Here is a 17,053-nt window from a genome sequence, read left to right as displayed (position 1 = left end):
CCCCCCCCCCCACCCCTCCCCTCTTGCCAGCGAGCCGGGCCAACTCCATGTGTCATCCTCCGCTCGCTTCCAAAAATCTTGGGTGAGATTTACAGTACAAAAGGAGACTGTTGCGTAACGCTCTCAGTCTCTCCAGTTCAGCAACCCCGTGTGTCAGGCCGGAGGCGGAGGAGAGCCCCTGCTTCGCCAGCATCATGCAAATTCCTCCGTGTTTTCGGGGGGGTGAGCGGCTGATCTCTCTGCACATTCCGCTGCGTATCGCCAAGTGCATCTCACTCGAAACATCGTTGTGCTTCTGCCTCCCTGACATTGCCTACACATTTGGGTGCGGAGAGTTTCGTAATGCCGATTTCGCACGGCGTATAAATCAGCGAAAAACAGAGAACAGATGTGTTTAATATGGGAGCGATATGAACTCTGGGATCTGATAGCTGCGCCTCTCGTACTCTGGAGCTTCCTTCCTCGTATCGGCCACTTTAAAACGCTCGGCTCAAACTGTTTATTTTACTAATGTGTTCTCAGTTAAAAGCTGATAATGATAACCCTGCTGGTGTAGGTGTGTGAGGGTCAAACCGCTACAGCTGTAAAAGCTTTTATTAGCACGGTATCCACTCCACTCTTCTTTCTGTATATGTTAATGTTCCATATCAGGATAACTGCAAATAGAGAAGCTAACTTTGTGACTTTGAATTCATGCTGCTGCTGCTAAGTTTCATTTTCTATTGCATCTGAATCCCTCCCAGAGACAAAGTGAACTAATTACATCCAAATAATGATTTTTATGTTAATGCGGCTGTAAAGGCTGTAAACACACTGACACATTATCACCTTGTAAATTTCATTTTATGAATTTCATGACAAATAGTGACTTGATTACATATCCAGCATTCATTTGCAGTTAAGTTCACTATTCCCTTTCTTTACGTCCGATTCCACGAACTCCTGAAGGAAACATCTTCATGTTTAGCAGCTAAACGCTCCTCGATGTTTGGCAACTAGTCGCTAACTTTGTTTGCCGTTGACCAGGGAGCATATGGTGGTTTTATCAGAGTATTTTTGCAGCTGGGAACAATGCAAATGAAAGCAGCGAGATGGAACCTGTGCAGTAAAAGGTGCAGACGGCTGTAAAACCAAAACATTGAGCTGAAAGACTCTAAAACGCTCCATAAAACTGAGGGTACCCACGGAGTCAGGTGATAATTCTCTGTGGTCATTTGATCCGCATCGTAATTAGAGGCTTTTACGTTTTTTCCTGTATTTACAAATGAACGAGTGGTGGCTGACTGCAGTGTAGGTCATAAACCCGCCTCCTCCTCGTCAGCATATGGGACATGGACCAAACTGAAAAGTAAGTGTACACGTCAAATACGTTTTTCCAAAGATGGTCATTTTAGCGGAGACTCACGATTGGTCGAGATTATGTATCAGTGGGACGTCACCGTGGCTCCATCCCTCGAACGCTTCTGTGCAATCTCTGGTGCAAGATGGCCGTGCTCGTATCCAGGATATTTTGGCTTCACTTTTGTACAACGCGAGGATGTAGAGAGGTGTCGTCCATCTTTATTTACAATCTATGGTTTTTAGACGTTGAGAATAAATTCTACTTAAAACATGAGGAGGAAGCCTCTGTCCTAATTAGCCTGGACTTTGCGTATCGGCCGATACAGAGAACCGATCGAATACCAGAAGATACCAAAGAAAACATATAGCAGAACGCTACTTACCCTCTTTGAAGTGATGACTTCTCTCATTGTTGTACGGCCTGACTCAGATTTAATATATCGCAAATGTCCAGCCTGGCATTTTCGGTGGTGTTTTTGTTTTTGTTTCTGATGCCGATATCGATACCTCTCCTAGTCCAAACGTTTAGCAGATTGTAGTTCGATCCCCAGCTGGGTCGTGTAGCTTGGTTGTAACACCCACAGATAATGATCCCCCCCCCCCAGCAGCAGACCAGCTCTCTGTCTGTGTTTCCCGTGATATTCACACCATCAAGTGCTTCAGTGCATTTGCTGCCGAGCTGGAGCACGATGTCATTTTTCTACAAAACTCTTTCATGTCGAGTGGTTCACGAGTGTCTGAAAACACCCGGCGAGTCCTCAGTGATACGGAGCCGCGCTGTAAACATAAACACTCAGTGATTCATGCGAGGCCGCTACTGGAACCAATCTATGAAAATTGAACTGTTTGAAAACAACCATTACATCATATTTGGGATTTACGGTCCGAGGGAGAATCAGACAGAATTGATACGAGACGGGAGGAAAGTCAAACAGGACAGAAAGTACTTACTGAAAAAGCATCTTTACATAAGTGGAGCTCAAGAGAAATATTAATGGGCCTTTCTCCTCAGAAAACAAAACAATCTCCTTTTATTAAATTTTATTGGGAACACATAACTCCAGCAATTCATTACAATATCCCCGAGACGTGTGCAGTGTGCGAGGGGAGGATCTCTTCGCTGGAAAGTGGACACAGTGTTTTGGTTCCTTGAGCCCGATCACGTATTTTCTGTCTCGGCCTCTAAACCTCAAAGTGTTTCTGTGTTTTCACCTGAAACTCGTCTTTCTGCTTCAGCCTCAAACTCAACCTAAATCTGTTTGAGCCTCTTTTGCCTCATGCACGTCACTGTTGCTACGTTGAGTGTTTTGAGCTTCTAAAATGGATCAGTTTGGAAATACTGCTGGTTCTGTTGTAGTTTGAAAACTCTGGGCTGAAATGACGATGTTTGAAAACGAAGATTCTTATGATTACGGTACGTTTGGTTTGGTTCTTATCGATTATGACTTGAATACGAGGGATGAAGGCACTTTCTGTTCCTAAAACCTCGAAAAGAAATCCCTTGTTTTACACCATTGTTTTCACATCGCAGGAACTAATCAACTGAGTCCAGAGTGGACAATCTACTTCCTGTTTACTCCGGCACGCACATGCTCACAGGGGATTATTACTGATATGTAGCTTCAATGTGGACGGAGGTTGTTTTAGTATATAAATAAAAGCGTGTTAGTATGAATGAAGCCTTTGTCTCACCCTGAACTTCCCTGTCTGCTTCATCCTCTAAGTCAGAACCAGCTTTCTCTTCTTCCTCTCCTTGTCACTCAAAGTGCCAGAGTTGGAGGATTTACCTTCTTCATCTCTCCTCACCTGAACCCGCCTCTGTTTCTCAGTAACAGTCTGTATCTGTTCAGCCTGCATTTCCTGAGATCTAGTTTTCCTCCGTCACCGCTCGCTGCTCCGGTCTGTTCGTCCTCACAGTTTTTTTCTGGGCGCAGAAAGCCACAGCTCAGTCCCTCTGGGTCCGCCTGGGGGGGGGTCACGACACGGTTCCTGACGTCTTCTATCAGATCAACATGCCCCTTTATTGGAAACATGTCAGTGATGGAACTCTGCAGCAAAGGACTGGATCTGAAACTGACTATTAAACTACACTCAATCAATAAATTACAGTGCATTAGAGAAAACAAGAATTTTATGTCTTTTGCTTTTACTGTTGTAATTTCCAGAAATGAAAGTTTAATGGATGAAATATTTATATTTCCACTTTCCGCAAATCAGTGCTCATAAATCCTTGCGGCAAATCATAAGAGATTCTAATTGCAACCTGAATTATAAGTGAATTTAAGTGAATGACTCTGCAAAGCAAATAGCCGTCGATAAATCAACAGATTTATAAAACACGTTGCCTCCAAAGTTCCACGTGAATTCGCTCTCATCCGTTTACACGCTGCGGGTTTTGACTGATCTGAGAACAGCACAAAGACAGAAAGACGTTTCTTTGAGCCGTCAAAAGCTGGTGACAGCTGATTCAGCAGCGTCGACATCATCAGACACAGACGTCACTTCACATGACAGATCAGAGGATGAGACCTTTCATTTCCAGTTTTTTTCATTGTTATACTGTCCTCTCATCTCCCCCTTGAATCTCCCCTCACGTCTGCAGTGGGAGGGACGGGGACGGGGGACGGGGACACGTGGTTGCAGTTAAGGGACTTGGGATGAACCCACAGTGTAAACACACAGAGCTGTTTTCAGTCAGCCTATGTGCGATCGTCTTTGTTGCCAAAAGCTGCTGCAGCGGTTCATCCGTCACCGTCGCCTGCACCTGATCACGTCTCCTCCCGTCGGATTCCAGCGTCCGGCCGGAGGCCAGTGAGGCCGACGGAGCTCAGGACAACCAGAGGATTAAATCTACTTCCCTTTAGCTCAGTGTCGACAGTGATTATATATGTGTTTACTTAATAAACGTATAAATCTAATTGTTTAATGTGAAAAAAGGCCAAAGTCTGTCAAAACAAGCTGTTTGTATTTTTATTTACCGCAAAGTTAAGTAAAATGTATACAAATAAATCAAATTTGTCTTGAAATGGACGAGTAATTGATAAAAAATCCCCAAAATCATGTTCAAATGATTATTACAGCGCAAACTATTTCATTTTTAGGGGCCAATATTGAGTAAAACATTTCCGATGCCAATATATCTGCCAATATGGAACTAAAAGAATTTTTAAAAAACCTTGGGAAAGATGTTATGAATTCAATTTGACAAATAAATGTAATTGAAGCTTGATATATACAAGAAAGTATGAAGAATAAATAAAATAAAAGAAACGGATGATTTTATGTTAACATCAATCTGCATCTTTCCTGCATTGTTTATCCTGTAAAATCCAACAAACAGTGACAGCCATGTGTGTATGAACGGCTCATATTGCTCGATTTTTAACAGCCATCAATAAACTGGTCGTGCTCTAATAAGTATAATTATGTCATAATGACTGTGGGTTTCTATTTCTCTTCATTTACGTAGCACAGTATCTCACACAGCTCTTCTCCCTCGGCTCACACTCCTGAAAACCCCCAAAGTAATGAGACCAGACTCCGCCTCAGTCAAACCTCGTCCACAGGAAGCGACAGTAGAACATCAGCGTGACCTCCCTGTGCACAGCGCCTGTCAGGGTGGATTAATCCTCCCACACGGCGCCTGCACCTTCCACCTTCCACCGGCCAAGTGGTGCCTATTGAGCCTTTTCTCAGGGAGGCAGATGTGTTCATTCCTCACAGCTGTGTCACCACAGACTCACCGAACAGACACACACACACACAGACACACACACACACACACACAGCGAGCAGCAACGTTAGTGTCCTAAAGGTGAAAGTGTCATATACGTGCCCACTCACTTGATGCACTGTGGGAATGCACGTGCACAGCTTTGCATATAAATATATATATATATAGTTTATCAGGGCCGTCACGATATCTGATTGTCACTTAACGATTTTTGTGGCCCAAAAAATTCAGGATAACGATATTAGGACAATATTTTCACGATTTTTTGTGCTAAATTAGTAATTACTCTAATTTCTTAGAGCTACTCAAAGATTTTTGAGTAGCTGGATTTTAATCCTGTATTATTCTATGAGTAATGTTTGCACAATATTAATAATACTTTTCTTCTTTTGTTTTATTTAGTGCTGTTGCAGAATCCCTAGATAGAAAGTGATATATTCAACATATTGGTCATGTGACAACAAAACCAGCTCCATGACTTGTGGGCTGATGTCAGGTTGTGGCTGCACAGACGACACTCGTTTTCAGGATGAAGTAATTCAGTTTTAGCTTCTTCTGGGGACTTGTAATGAAAAGACACAATAGCACCGGTGGCGTTCTTCAAGTGTTCGCTGGTGGGATCGAGCCCGAGACCACCGCAGTAATATCCCGGTGTTAGAAGACGCCTGCGCTCAGCACACGGGGAATTCATTTCTGCTCGTCTGTGTTAATGTCTGAGCTACAATCGCCTGCGAGAGACGGATGTCTGGTTTTATAAGAAGCTGCTTTCTCTTTTACAGCCGCTGACTGATGGAGGAGCTAAGCTGATTTACAGGTCAGCTTCAGCACTGTTTTAATTGGCCTCTCTCTCTCCGTCCTCCAGATGGACCCGGTGCAGAAAGCCGTGCTCCATCACACCCTCGGCCTCCCGCCCACCGCCAAGAGGAAGCACGTCTCCTGCGGCGTCTGCCAGCTGAGGTTTAACTCGCAGGTGAGACACTTTTCCTACAGGGTTCAAGTTGAAAAGTCGCATGTACTCACGCACAAACCAGAAATACATCACGACAACGTGGCAGCCTCAAAAGGAAATGTGTTTTATAAGAGCAGCAAAGAAGGAAAAGAAAGAAATAACAATACTAATGTGCTGTTTTAGTCAGTGGAGCAGTTTGGATGTGGATGCCAGCGTCTTGCCAGCTGATGTCCAAACTGAAATATGTCCCTGCCCCTGAAAGGATGAGTCAAACTGACTTTGATGATCTATTGACTTCATCAGGGCAACTTTTCAATTTGACATTTTTTTGACCAAATACTCTCAACGTCACGATATTTCCCTCAACGTCATATGCAGTTTTTTTTGTTTAATAGCAATAACCATTAATCTATAATACATGTAAAGTGCATTGAGTTGTCATCGACAAGAAAAGAGTCATATAAATACAGTCGAAAACCAAAGAGGAACCATCCACAAAGAAAAAAAAACAAGGTCCCTCCTCCATAATTACAACTTAAAGTAGTTCAATTTTCAAACAACTTCTTCAAACGGTGGCAGTCATTTCATATTTTAAGATGCAAAGATAATTGATTTAAATTCCTGGCACCAGAGACACTAAAGCAACCGAGAACCATGTTGATGTTTAACAAGCACAAACGGACGAGGCCGGTCTCTGTAGTGATCAAAAGCCCACGGACGTGTTCTTCTTCACTAATTCATCATGTTTTTTGGGAGTTTCTAGCAAACCGCTCTGTTAATTAAAAGCGAATGTATATTGATTCTGGGGACCGGCGTCTGCTCACTGTCGGGATTTAGCTGTGGAGGCAGTTCGTCCCTGTTCGCCCCTGAAACTGAAACGAGGTTCGTGTGACGGAGAAAACTCCAGAGTTTCTCCCCGGCGGTTGACGCGAGGCCGACTTGTCAGAGTGTGTGAAACACCTGGTGGAGGAGATTGGGTTCTTCTCAGAGAGGAAACAGACGGAGACATCACAGCGTCACGGCGAAAAACAAAGAGTGACCTGGATGTTTGATTCGAGGGGAAATGATCACGTCACAGCAGATGATCATGAAGTCGCCGGCCTCAGGGACCTGGGATTGAATGGGTCGTTATCTCCGCAGGTCACCCCCCCCCCCAGTGTGCTGGGTTCAGATGTGTTGAATGACTGATTGTTTTTTCTGTGCGAGACAAACAAAATGTAAAACAGATCAGGCAGCAATCTGCAGAGATCCATTCAAAGTGAAATTAGGTGTGATTATCTTAACAATGATGGAACAGCAGGGGGGGGGGGGATAAGTGCTCGCAGGCTTCTGTGTGGAGCTGGTCAACAGCGACGTGTCTTTTATAATGTGAAAGCCTTTTAGGTTGTGTTCTCAGCCCTGTTCATTTGTTGTTTGTTGGTTTTGCAAACATACACAAAACAGGAGGTGCAGGGAAAATGTTTTATTCCAAAAAGTACAAATATAACTAAAACTAACAAAACAGGCAAATTGAACTGAACAGAGAAGCACGAGGGGAAATCCAAAATCAACAAGCTAAGATTTACTACTGTGGATATTATTAAAATAAAAGTTTTCTACTACTTGTCCATTAGTTTGTGCAATGTGGTGCAGAGGCTCCACATAAAAATCCAGATCTACAGGATTTAAAAGTGGTTTACAAACCGTTGGGCCTCGTCGGAGGTTGAGCTGCTTTCAGACCTGAACTAAAATATAAAATTTGCACCTTCTGCGAATTGAAATAGTTCAATCAAACATTTCGGTGAGATTTAAGAGCTTTTGGTGAAACTGGCCAAACACCAGTGTGGATGTGCTGTAAAACAAACACCACTGAGCTTTCCACAGCAGAATTAAACATCAGGTCCGGCCTCCTGCTGCTCTGTGGACACACACCCCCCCCGAACACCTCACACATTGTCCTGTTGCTGTGAACGACTCTGACCAGACAATCTCCTGCTTCAGGTGTGAAAGACAAACTCTCGACTCCAGACAATTTTCCAGAGTCCACGTCTGAAAACAGCGTAGTTTGGGTTCCACCCTCCTGTGGCGTCTTTGCACAATATCAGAGCAAACGCACATCGTGTCCTCAGAACCGACGACAGGAAGGAGATAAGGATAACACACCCGACAACAGTTCACACAATACGAGCTAATGAAATGAATTAATAACTCGGATGGGTTTTTGTTTCCCCTCGCAGCTCATTTCCATAACGTTTTGAGAGTAATTTAAAAAAATAAATGTGAAAAGAAAATCACTGCCACTGCCGCGTGTTGTTAAATCTGAAGCGTCCCTGAATAGCGACGCCATCGCTCTTTCATTAGAAGAGTAATCAATCAATTTCCAACAATGAATTTGGCAGTGATTACTCATCGTGAGGTTATTATGTTCTACACGGCGAAATCCATCTCAGTGTATGTGCTGCTGTAGATCAGCTGTTCATTCTGACGCTTTATTAGAGACAGAGAGAGGCTGCGTTGAGCTGTCAATCAACAGGTAGGTCAGACGGGAGGTCTTTCATACCCTGGGGGGGGGTCAGGTTTTATTTTTTAAATGAGTCAGCGTCTTAATTCCCCCCCCCCGTGACTGTGTATCATAATGTGAAACCGCAGCTCGGACTGAGAGATGATGCAGAGCGTAAACACCAAGTACTGATCCAGTTACTGAGGTTTCAGAGATCACACATTACTTATAGACTTATAAACTATACCAAAAATTATAAACGATTATAAAATGTGAATATAAAATGTAGAAAATGAAGTAAAATCACTGTTTTGTGGTAATTTCTGAGTTTTGTTATCTTGCTTGAATGTGTCACGATCATAACCAAGAGATGTTTATACATTTTCAGTATTTTAACACTTTAAACGTCAGTTTGTTTTACACAATGTCGTCGTTTTTAAAATGAAAATACAAAACCCACAAAAAAATAATAATCTTAAGAAAGACCGGAAATGAAGAAGATATTTTGAGGTTGTGATTTCACCCGTCTGTTTGTCTGACTGTTCAGATCGGGGGGGGGTGGATCCAGGAGTGGTTTATCACTCTCTTTAACATGGTGAGATCGGGTTTCATCACGGTTCTTGATGAAAACAAAAATATTTCGGGATGTGATATCTTTAAATGTGATGCAGCTTGATAGAGTTTAATGTTTCCTGCTCCTCATACCTGAGGACTCCTTTACCTCCTGACGCAAATTCCTGTGGTGTCTGATTTGAAAAGAAACCTAATCTATCATATATCATAGAACTAGGTTTACGATCTCAGAGCCATGCCTCAGCGCTCCCTGTTGTTACACGGCATCCGGAGGTGGTGTCACTGGATACCTTCAAAAACTGGCAGAGCAACTTCTCTCGCCCTCTGAGGTCAGTTTTCATTGTTCTCTGCTTTCAACAGTGTGGCCCCTCGTCCACTAAGCATGACCCCTGTTAAAGTGAATGACTTAAAAGTTCCCACCCACTCAGTTCCCTCCCTAAATTCAAGCACCCAGTCGTCCAGCGGCTCTGAATCGAATGGAGAGTGAACCATGGCGGTCCACAAGATCATCAAGTACTTGCTCTTCACCATCAACTTTGTATTTTTCGTCGCTGGAATCACTATTCTCGGCTTATCCGTACACGCCAGGAGCAACAGGGCCGACTACCAGATCACAGACAACCTTCTCCCACCCATAAACCTCCTGGTGTTCGTCGGTGCCGTGACCATGATCCTGGGCTTCCTGGGCTGCTGTGGAGCCGTCAGAGAGGACCGCCGCCTGCTGAAGCTCTTCTTCGTGGGCCTGTTCGCCGTGCTCTTCATGATGCTGGCCCTGGGTGTGTTGGGAGCCTTATCGAGAACCGAGGCCGCCCAGGAGGTGGTGAAGGAGCACCTGAAGGAGCTGCTTCCGCTGAGCGCAGCGCCGAAGGACGTGCAGGAGTCGTTTCAGCAGCTGGAGAGGAGCGGCTTCTGCTGTGGATTCTTTGTCGGACCTCTCGACTGGGGAAACTCGACGGTTGTGCCCGACTCCTGCAACTGCACGGACACCTCCAGGAATTGCACGGTTTTGGACGGACGTCAGGTTTACTCCACACCGTGTATGACGTACTTCATGACGTGGTTGGACAGATTGTCTCACACCTTCATCATGGTTGCGTGCGGATTTGGCATCTTGATGATTCTGGGCATGGTTTTCTCATCAGTCATTGGCTTTCAAGTTTGTGTTAAGAAGGGCAGCGTCATTTAGTTGCTCAGAAGGCCTGAAGTTCACAGGAGCTGAGTGAAGGACAGACCATCATGCTCATTGTGTTTCTTTTCCTGAGCTGAGCCTCACTGTACATTTTACCTTGTTTTTTACCTATATATACATATTGTGTAGATTTTAACTTGAAAATAAAACTTTACTCTTGTATTTGTATTTGTGGCCTTTTTTTTTATACTTCTAATCTACAACAATTCCAAGGGAAATATCTTATTATTACTTATTTAACTAAGGAAAGAGTTGTGAATGTGTCTGCATGTCTAAGCGGCTCATGTTCGACCTGCACAAATCAGTCTCCTGTGTGGCTCCTTCCCATGATACCTGATATCATCCCCCCACACGCGCACACACACACACACACACACACACACACACACACACACACACACACATCAGGGGGCCACAGGGGCTCTACCACCGGGTGTTGTGGGTTAAAACAATGACCAGAGGCCCTTTGATGTGCAATGAGATGATGATGGGTTCGTAGTTTATCCACAGGAATGTGCACGGGAGGGTGTTTTGCATATGAGTAGGAGTGATGTCGTAACAACTGGCTCATTATAAGGTGAACAACCCTGTAGAAGGTGTTTTACTGGTGCCTTTAATTTATGTTTCCACTGAGGACACTGTCTCTATGCAACTTGCGTCCTTATGATACAACCGTCGGCTCGGTAAAGTCTCTGTGAATATGGGTCATTAAGATTTATGACCGACTGAAACTGGCGCAGTACCACAAATGTAAGTGACTCCGCAAATAAACTAAATTAAATCCTGGGATGAGAAAAACTGACGGAATTATTCCTCAAAAAAGAAAAGAAGAAGCCGGCTCCTCCTCCTTTTACACCGATGTTGGGCTGTAGATTAGTATTTAAGTATTGATGCCACTCAGAACTCAAACCTCCACCAACTTCCTGCTAAGACCCATGAATTATTTCGAGGCAAATCTATGAAAATGTCCAAAAATGCCCAACCTGCAATGTTGAATGAACGAATATGAGCCACAGGAAACCTACTGTAACACTTCCCATCTTACATCCGGTCGGTTTGAAGTAATTAAAACATGATTTCTTAGTATTGTTATGGATTAAATCTGTTAAAACTTGTCTGAATTCACAATTTTCCCCGTCTAGCAGCAACAGGAAAGTCCTCAATAAAAACACATGTTCACATTCCTATCTGACGTGCTAATAGCTGATCTCCTTAACAACTTAAAACAGGTTCAGTAAATGACTGTTTACTGAATTAATTACATGGTAAAAAGTGTTAAGTGTTTTTAATTAAGTGCTCATCTCAATTCATACACAGCTGAAACCTGCATTGACTGTATGAAAGCTGTAGTTTTTCCATCTTGAGGAGCTTTTCCCTTTTTTATTGAAAGTAATGATCTGCAATGGAGGACAAAACGCCAGGAGGCAGAAATGTTGATGTATTAAGTGAAGGGGGATAAAATGGTGGAGGACATAAAAAATAATGTCCAGGAGCCGCTGGGACTGACTGGCTCTAGCTCAGCTGGCTAGCAGGTTAGCGCTTATCTCATCGGCCACGGCAGCTCACAAACAAGCCTGAGAGTCGTCACCGTTCTACAAAAAGCTTCTAGAACGAAGAACCGTGCAAAAGACACACGTGGATTCACCGAGTGATTCCGTTTCAGGGGAACTCGCAACACAGATATATATACGGGGTGGAACAACCTGGTTGTGCTGCAGTAAACTGCCTGAACTTGAAAGTCACCCAGTAGAACGAACACCTCCCCCAAGACCCAACTGTCCAACTCCAATCATGCCTCACAGCCAACGCCCTGTCCACACCCAGTCTGGAATGAGTCACATCCTGTTTACCCTGTTCCTTTTGACGATGTTGTGTTCTTTCTCTTTTGAGTACTCACTATGCTGAGTACTTGTTATGCTGAGTACTTGTACGTCCTGTCTACTTGTATGTTTACACCGGGCATTAGAGAGAAACAGCTTTTCACTCCTGTACATGTGGTAGAATTGTTTGGACCAAGTTCTAAAAGCATTGAATATATATATATATATATATAAACTGATGACTTCTTACTGGGACCACATTACCTCAGCTACACTTTGGTGGTAGTTACAGGTGTGTGGCCCAAGTTGTTAAAATACAGCTGCAGAGAACCCCCCCCTCCCATATGACCATATTTAAGATTGCTAGATCCGGATTTTGATTTGGATCGACACCAAATAGCCCTCACTCATCAATATCAGGGGTTAGGGATTAAACGATAAAAAACGTTTATGTGGGAAAGAAGCTCTCTGGGCAAATAGTTGAAATCTTCTAAAATGTGTTTGTTGTGAAGAGAGAAGTCAAACAGACACGTTTTCTTTTTCTTCTAAGTAAAGCTAAACATCTTTAACTTCTTCTGACACTCGTTCTGGTTCACGATTATCGTTCAGAGGCGTTTTCTTTTTCGGTGACCTTTTCATTTTCAGACAGACTCTCAATCTGAGCCCAGGCCTGTGAATCTGGTTTGTTTGATGCCCCCCCACCTCTCTGAGAACCTGAAAGGCAAAACAAATGATTTCCTTTTCCGTGTTTTAATCACGCCTGTGTCAGACTCGGGGTTTGGGCAATTCCTCCGCTCCACTGCGCTGATGAAAGATGAATTGTTGCCGTGGTCACGTTCAGCAGCCATCACACATCACCTGGGTGTCACGTCTGTGGGACCTGCAGGGTGATGGATGTGGGTCAGAGTGGGCAGTTTGGTGCCAGAAGAAGAAGAAGACGACGTGCGCTCTGTGTGAAAAAGTGACGCCTCATCTAAAACGTTTTTTTTCGAGGATGAAGGGGAAAACATTTAAGGCAATTCAGCAATTCAGAAACCTCTGTCCTATTTGCTTGTGCACCTTTGGAAATGATTTGAATTCAAGTGACAAAATGCTGTGCAATAAGATCCCGAGTTTAGTTTCTCACAATCTGACCTCTGCTCGAACAACAGGTCCTAAAAGGCAAAGGGAGGAAACGAGAACAATGTGTTCTTATGTTGTTGTGCAGAGATACGAGCGGAAATGGTGTCTTTGTCCCAGATGCTTACAAATGTCTGCTGGGGGGGATGTGCGGCTGGCACATTTATTTATTCCAAGAGGCAATTGCATCCCCCCCGATACCCTCGTTCTTGCCACAGGCGATGCATGCAGGGAAGAGTGCGGAGGTAAACAAGGACAGCTCAAAGTCTTTGCATATGTCCCACTTCTGTGTGCCTGGATGAATCTGCTTTTCCGAAGGTGAATCTTGGTGGAAAGACGTGTTCCGACTTCCACCCGGGCGGCCACAACGTAAATTAAACATGCGCAGGTCACACAAGTCTCCAAATTATACATAGATCCAAGTATTCTTATATCTACTCTGATATAATATGATATCTCAACAGCTGTTCAGGTGCCAGAAGCAAGAAAAACAATTATTTTAAATGAAAACAATTTAAATACACAGCCTTTTGGAAAACTTCTTCAAAGATCTGTTTTTCATGAATTCAAAAACAAAGCATTTCAATTAACTTATTAGAAACGATGTTACCTGGGTACATGATTCACTCTAGAAGAAGTTTTCTTTCCCAAATCCAATATTGGCAGTTTTTTTTGTCAACTGGCCCCTGCTTATTATATTTAGTCTGCTTCATTGACTCTGACTGTTTTCATAGTTCACTTCATCTTGTCCCTGTGTTACGCTCGTTCTCTTCCAGCCTCAAATTGATGCCGTTATTTGTCCTCCCCACAGAGCCAGGCCCTGGCCCACTACAAGGGGACCAAGCACGCCAAGAAGCTAAAAGCCCTGGATACTCCGAAGACTAAGCTCAAAGGCTCAGCGGTCACCAAGGAAACCACCATTCAGGAGCTGGCCAAGGGCATCAACACCTCGCTGGTCGCCAACAGCACCGACAGGAAAGGTTTGTGTTTCCCCCCGAACATTCCTGAACCTGCTCGGTTTTGTCTTACCTGTTCAGAGTGAATCCTCCCTCCCACCACGTCACAGTCACTGCACACGACATGCAACCGTCTGGCCAATGGCTCCTGCTGCTGCTGCTGCTGCTGACTCACTGCTGACTCACTGCTCATATATCAAGGTTTTAGAGACGGCACACACAGGTCAGTCGGACGCAGGAGGGACGAGCCGCAGAGCGCTCACATATGTTCTGGAGGCTCCGACGGAAACTCCGCTCGTTCACTTTGGATGCGGTGGCGTCCTGCGTTGTGGTTTCTGTTTGCTTTTGCTTTGCTTGGATTGAGAAAAAGCTCAGGTTTAATTCTGAGTGCGACACCACAAATGTCTTTGAGGGGAGGCCGTGCACCATGTGTGCGATTCATTGCGTTGACGTTACAAAGACACACGCACACGCACACACACACACACACACACACAGCTCTTGAAAAGGGATCAGTGCGGTGGCGTGATGACGCCAGGTGGATGTCTGAGTCTTCACTGCACCTTCGAGTGCTTCAGACGGATTTGGATGAAACGCTGTGCGCCGCAGTTAGTTTCAGGCAAATTGAATCCTGCAGCTCGCTGGCAGTTTGCCAAACACATTGCAACTTATATAACCGAGCGCTCCGAGCCTCATTCCTCCAATACTTATAATATATGTCTGTGCAATACACTACTTTTTTTAAATAACATTTTTGTTGTTGGTGCACATTTTTGTTTGCCCGACGCCGTGAAACTCCTCAGTCATTATGCCGCAGCCAGGTGGCCGATCAAACCCCGGTTATCTCGAACCAGGTGTCTGCAGGAAGAGATTCTCGATCTCGGCGGAGCTGCGGCTTAAAGACGTGTTGAAAGAAACAAAACAACATCTAAATGCAACCTCCAGCACCCGACGGGAACCAGATGCAGATTATTTTTAAATGATTTAATCTGCTGTGTTGCATTCTGCTTCTGCGGAGGATAACGTCTCTGGCAACTGCACTCCTCCACTGTAATATTCGAAAAGCTGCCGGTTATTATGTCATGAAATTGGCCCAATGAAAATCTTCCCCTTCAACTGTAACAATATAAGTTTTTTTTTAAAGGAATTGGAAACACATTGAGCCGCGGAGCTCTGGGATTGATTCTTACCTCCCGACCCATGTCTTCTTCCAACGTTCCACAAGTGTTTAAATCAGGAGCACATTTCTGGAGCTCCTCGTGGACCATGACCCACTTTGCAGCGTCCGACCTCGTCGCACATGAAGTTTGCTTGAGGTGAAAAACGCAGCAGTTTCACGGTTGAGATGCCCGACCAGGTATTTATATCACATCTCACAGGGAATGTCACGGTTTTTAGTGATCTTAGCTCATAAATAGTACAAATAATGATAACGTTCTTCTACGTTTCTTCTCAGCAGCTATTTGTCGTTACCCCACAGTTACCAAGCTGCAAATACAAATACCAGACTGGGAAACTTAAGTGGAACAAGTTGCACTGAGTGAATCTGCGCCGCAGTTTGTCCACATTTACCTTCAGAGAGCGTTCGGCTTCCAGGTGATGTCATGCGAGCTCTGGCTGCCATGTTGGACGGCTCCAGGTCTCAGGGAAGTGGTGAAACCTTAGATGTAGTTAAATCCCCAGTAGATATATGACCTGGATCCTGCAGAGGAAACGTATTATTTAGGGGTTTTGCATGGAAAAAAAAAAGGACAAAGCTCAAAGTATCTGGTAGATATTTGTCTTGTTAATGGGTCGATTTGACAATAAAAATACTACTGACTGATTTTCATAGTTGGAAAAACGGTTTATTTCAAAAAGCGTCTTCCTGTTCTGCTGCTGCTTCATCGGCTCAAACACTTCATCCACTGTTTTCAGCCTCTTTACTAAACAATGGAGATGCTTTCTATAATATTACATATGAGACCAAATTACTGCACGACCAACAAAATAAGTTAGTGTAATAAATGCCAGCTTTCAAATTAATTCGGAGACACAACATTTTTAATATGTACATATCCTCTTCGAATATATATTCACATAACTAAATACAGAGAGAAATAGATAGAAACAATAATTGCTTCAAATTCGGGTCATGGCTATGAATTGTTATTTTGCCCGCCGCCTTTCAAAATAATAAAAAGAGTTTATCGGAGATTGTTTAATTTCAGCAGCTCTAATATAACACTGGTCGTTGTAACGTGTCACTCTGTCGGAGTCGAGGTGATCTGGAATGTGATCGACTGCAACAGCCAGTCACGCAAGTGGCTCTGCATTGTTTCATGAAACGTCGAGGATGAAATGTGCCTCTGTGAAATAAAAACGAAACATAAACAGTGGAATATAAAAAGAAAGTGACATTTTGAAATTAAAAAAAAAGAGGCAGAAATGACATAAAATTCAGTTGTGAGAAGAACCAGGATGAAAGAAACAGACCTGGGTTAAACTATTTTGGATTATTTCACATTTTCATAGTGTGGTTAGATTTTCTTTCCACATCATAAAGTAGTAGTTTCATAATGATTTAATATGACAGTTATTCATAATGAGGCAGTTTTTCTCACATTATTATTTAATTATTACATTAAAACAGTTTCTACTAAACTTTCCTCCTGTTACTGGGCAAGTTTCTAATTTAAGTGATGATGAGAAATCCACACAGTCTCGGTCCTGTAAAAAAAAAACTATTTCCAAGTTAACCTAAAGTTAATATGAAGCTTCAGCAGATGGACTTAATTGATTTAAATGTGTATTTTCAAAGTCTTTTTTTAGTGCTTTTTTTTCTGTCATCCCCCAGAGCTACAGTGGAGATTTAATTTGTCTTTGTAAAATAAATTAAAAGATGAAACCTGGAT

At 43.5% G+C, this 17,053-nt stretch overlaps 2 protein-coding genes across 2 annotated transcripts in view; both read left to right on the top strand.

Moving 5' to 3' along the window:
• The window catches only part of znf385d (zinc finger protein 385D), a 64,331-nt gene that overhangs the window by 29,667 nt on the left and 17,611 nt on the right, over window positions 1-17,053 (top strand). The window contains exons 3-4 of the mRNA XM_035163792.2: window positions 5,937-6,044; window positions 14,015-14,183. Coding sequence (XP_035019683.1) covers window positions 5,937-6,044; window positions 14,015-14,183 — 277 coding nt within the window. The remainder of the gene's footprint in view (window positions 1-5,936; window positions 6,045-14,014; window positions 14,184-17,053) is intronic.
• LOC118113791 (tetraspanin-8-like) lies at window positions 9,079-10,289 on the top strand. The gene has a single exon (XM_035163793.2). The coding sequence runs from the start codon at window positions 9,566-9,568 to the stop codon at window positions 10,259-10,261; it is 696 nt and encodes a 231-aa protein (XP_035019684.2). The 5' UTR covers window positions 9,079-9,565; the 3' UTR covers window positions 10,262-10,289.

This window comes from Hippoglossus stenolepis, chromosome 8, assembly GCF_022539355.2.
Source record: "Hippoglossus stenolepis isolate QCI-W04-F060 chromosome 8, HSTE1.2, whole genome shotgun sequence".
Taxonomy (NCBI): domain Eukaryota; kingdom Metazoa; phylum Chordata; class Actinopteri; order Pleuronectiformes; family Pleuronectidae; genus Hippoglossus; species Hippoglossus stenolepis.
The sequence above is the reverse complement of the archived record's forward strand: the minus strand, read 5'-3'. Positions and strand labels throughout refer to the sequence as shown.

Excerpts from the sequence above, each read along its gene's own strand:
- LOC118113791 (XM_035163793.2), top strand. The coding sequence starts at position 9,566 with ATGGCGGTCCACAAGATCATCAAGTACTTGCTCTTCACCATCAACTTT.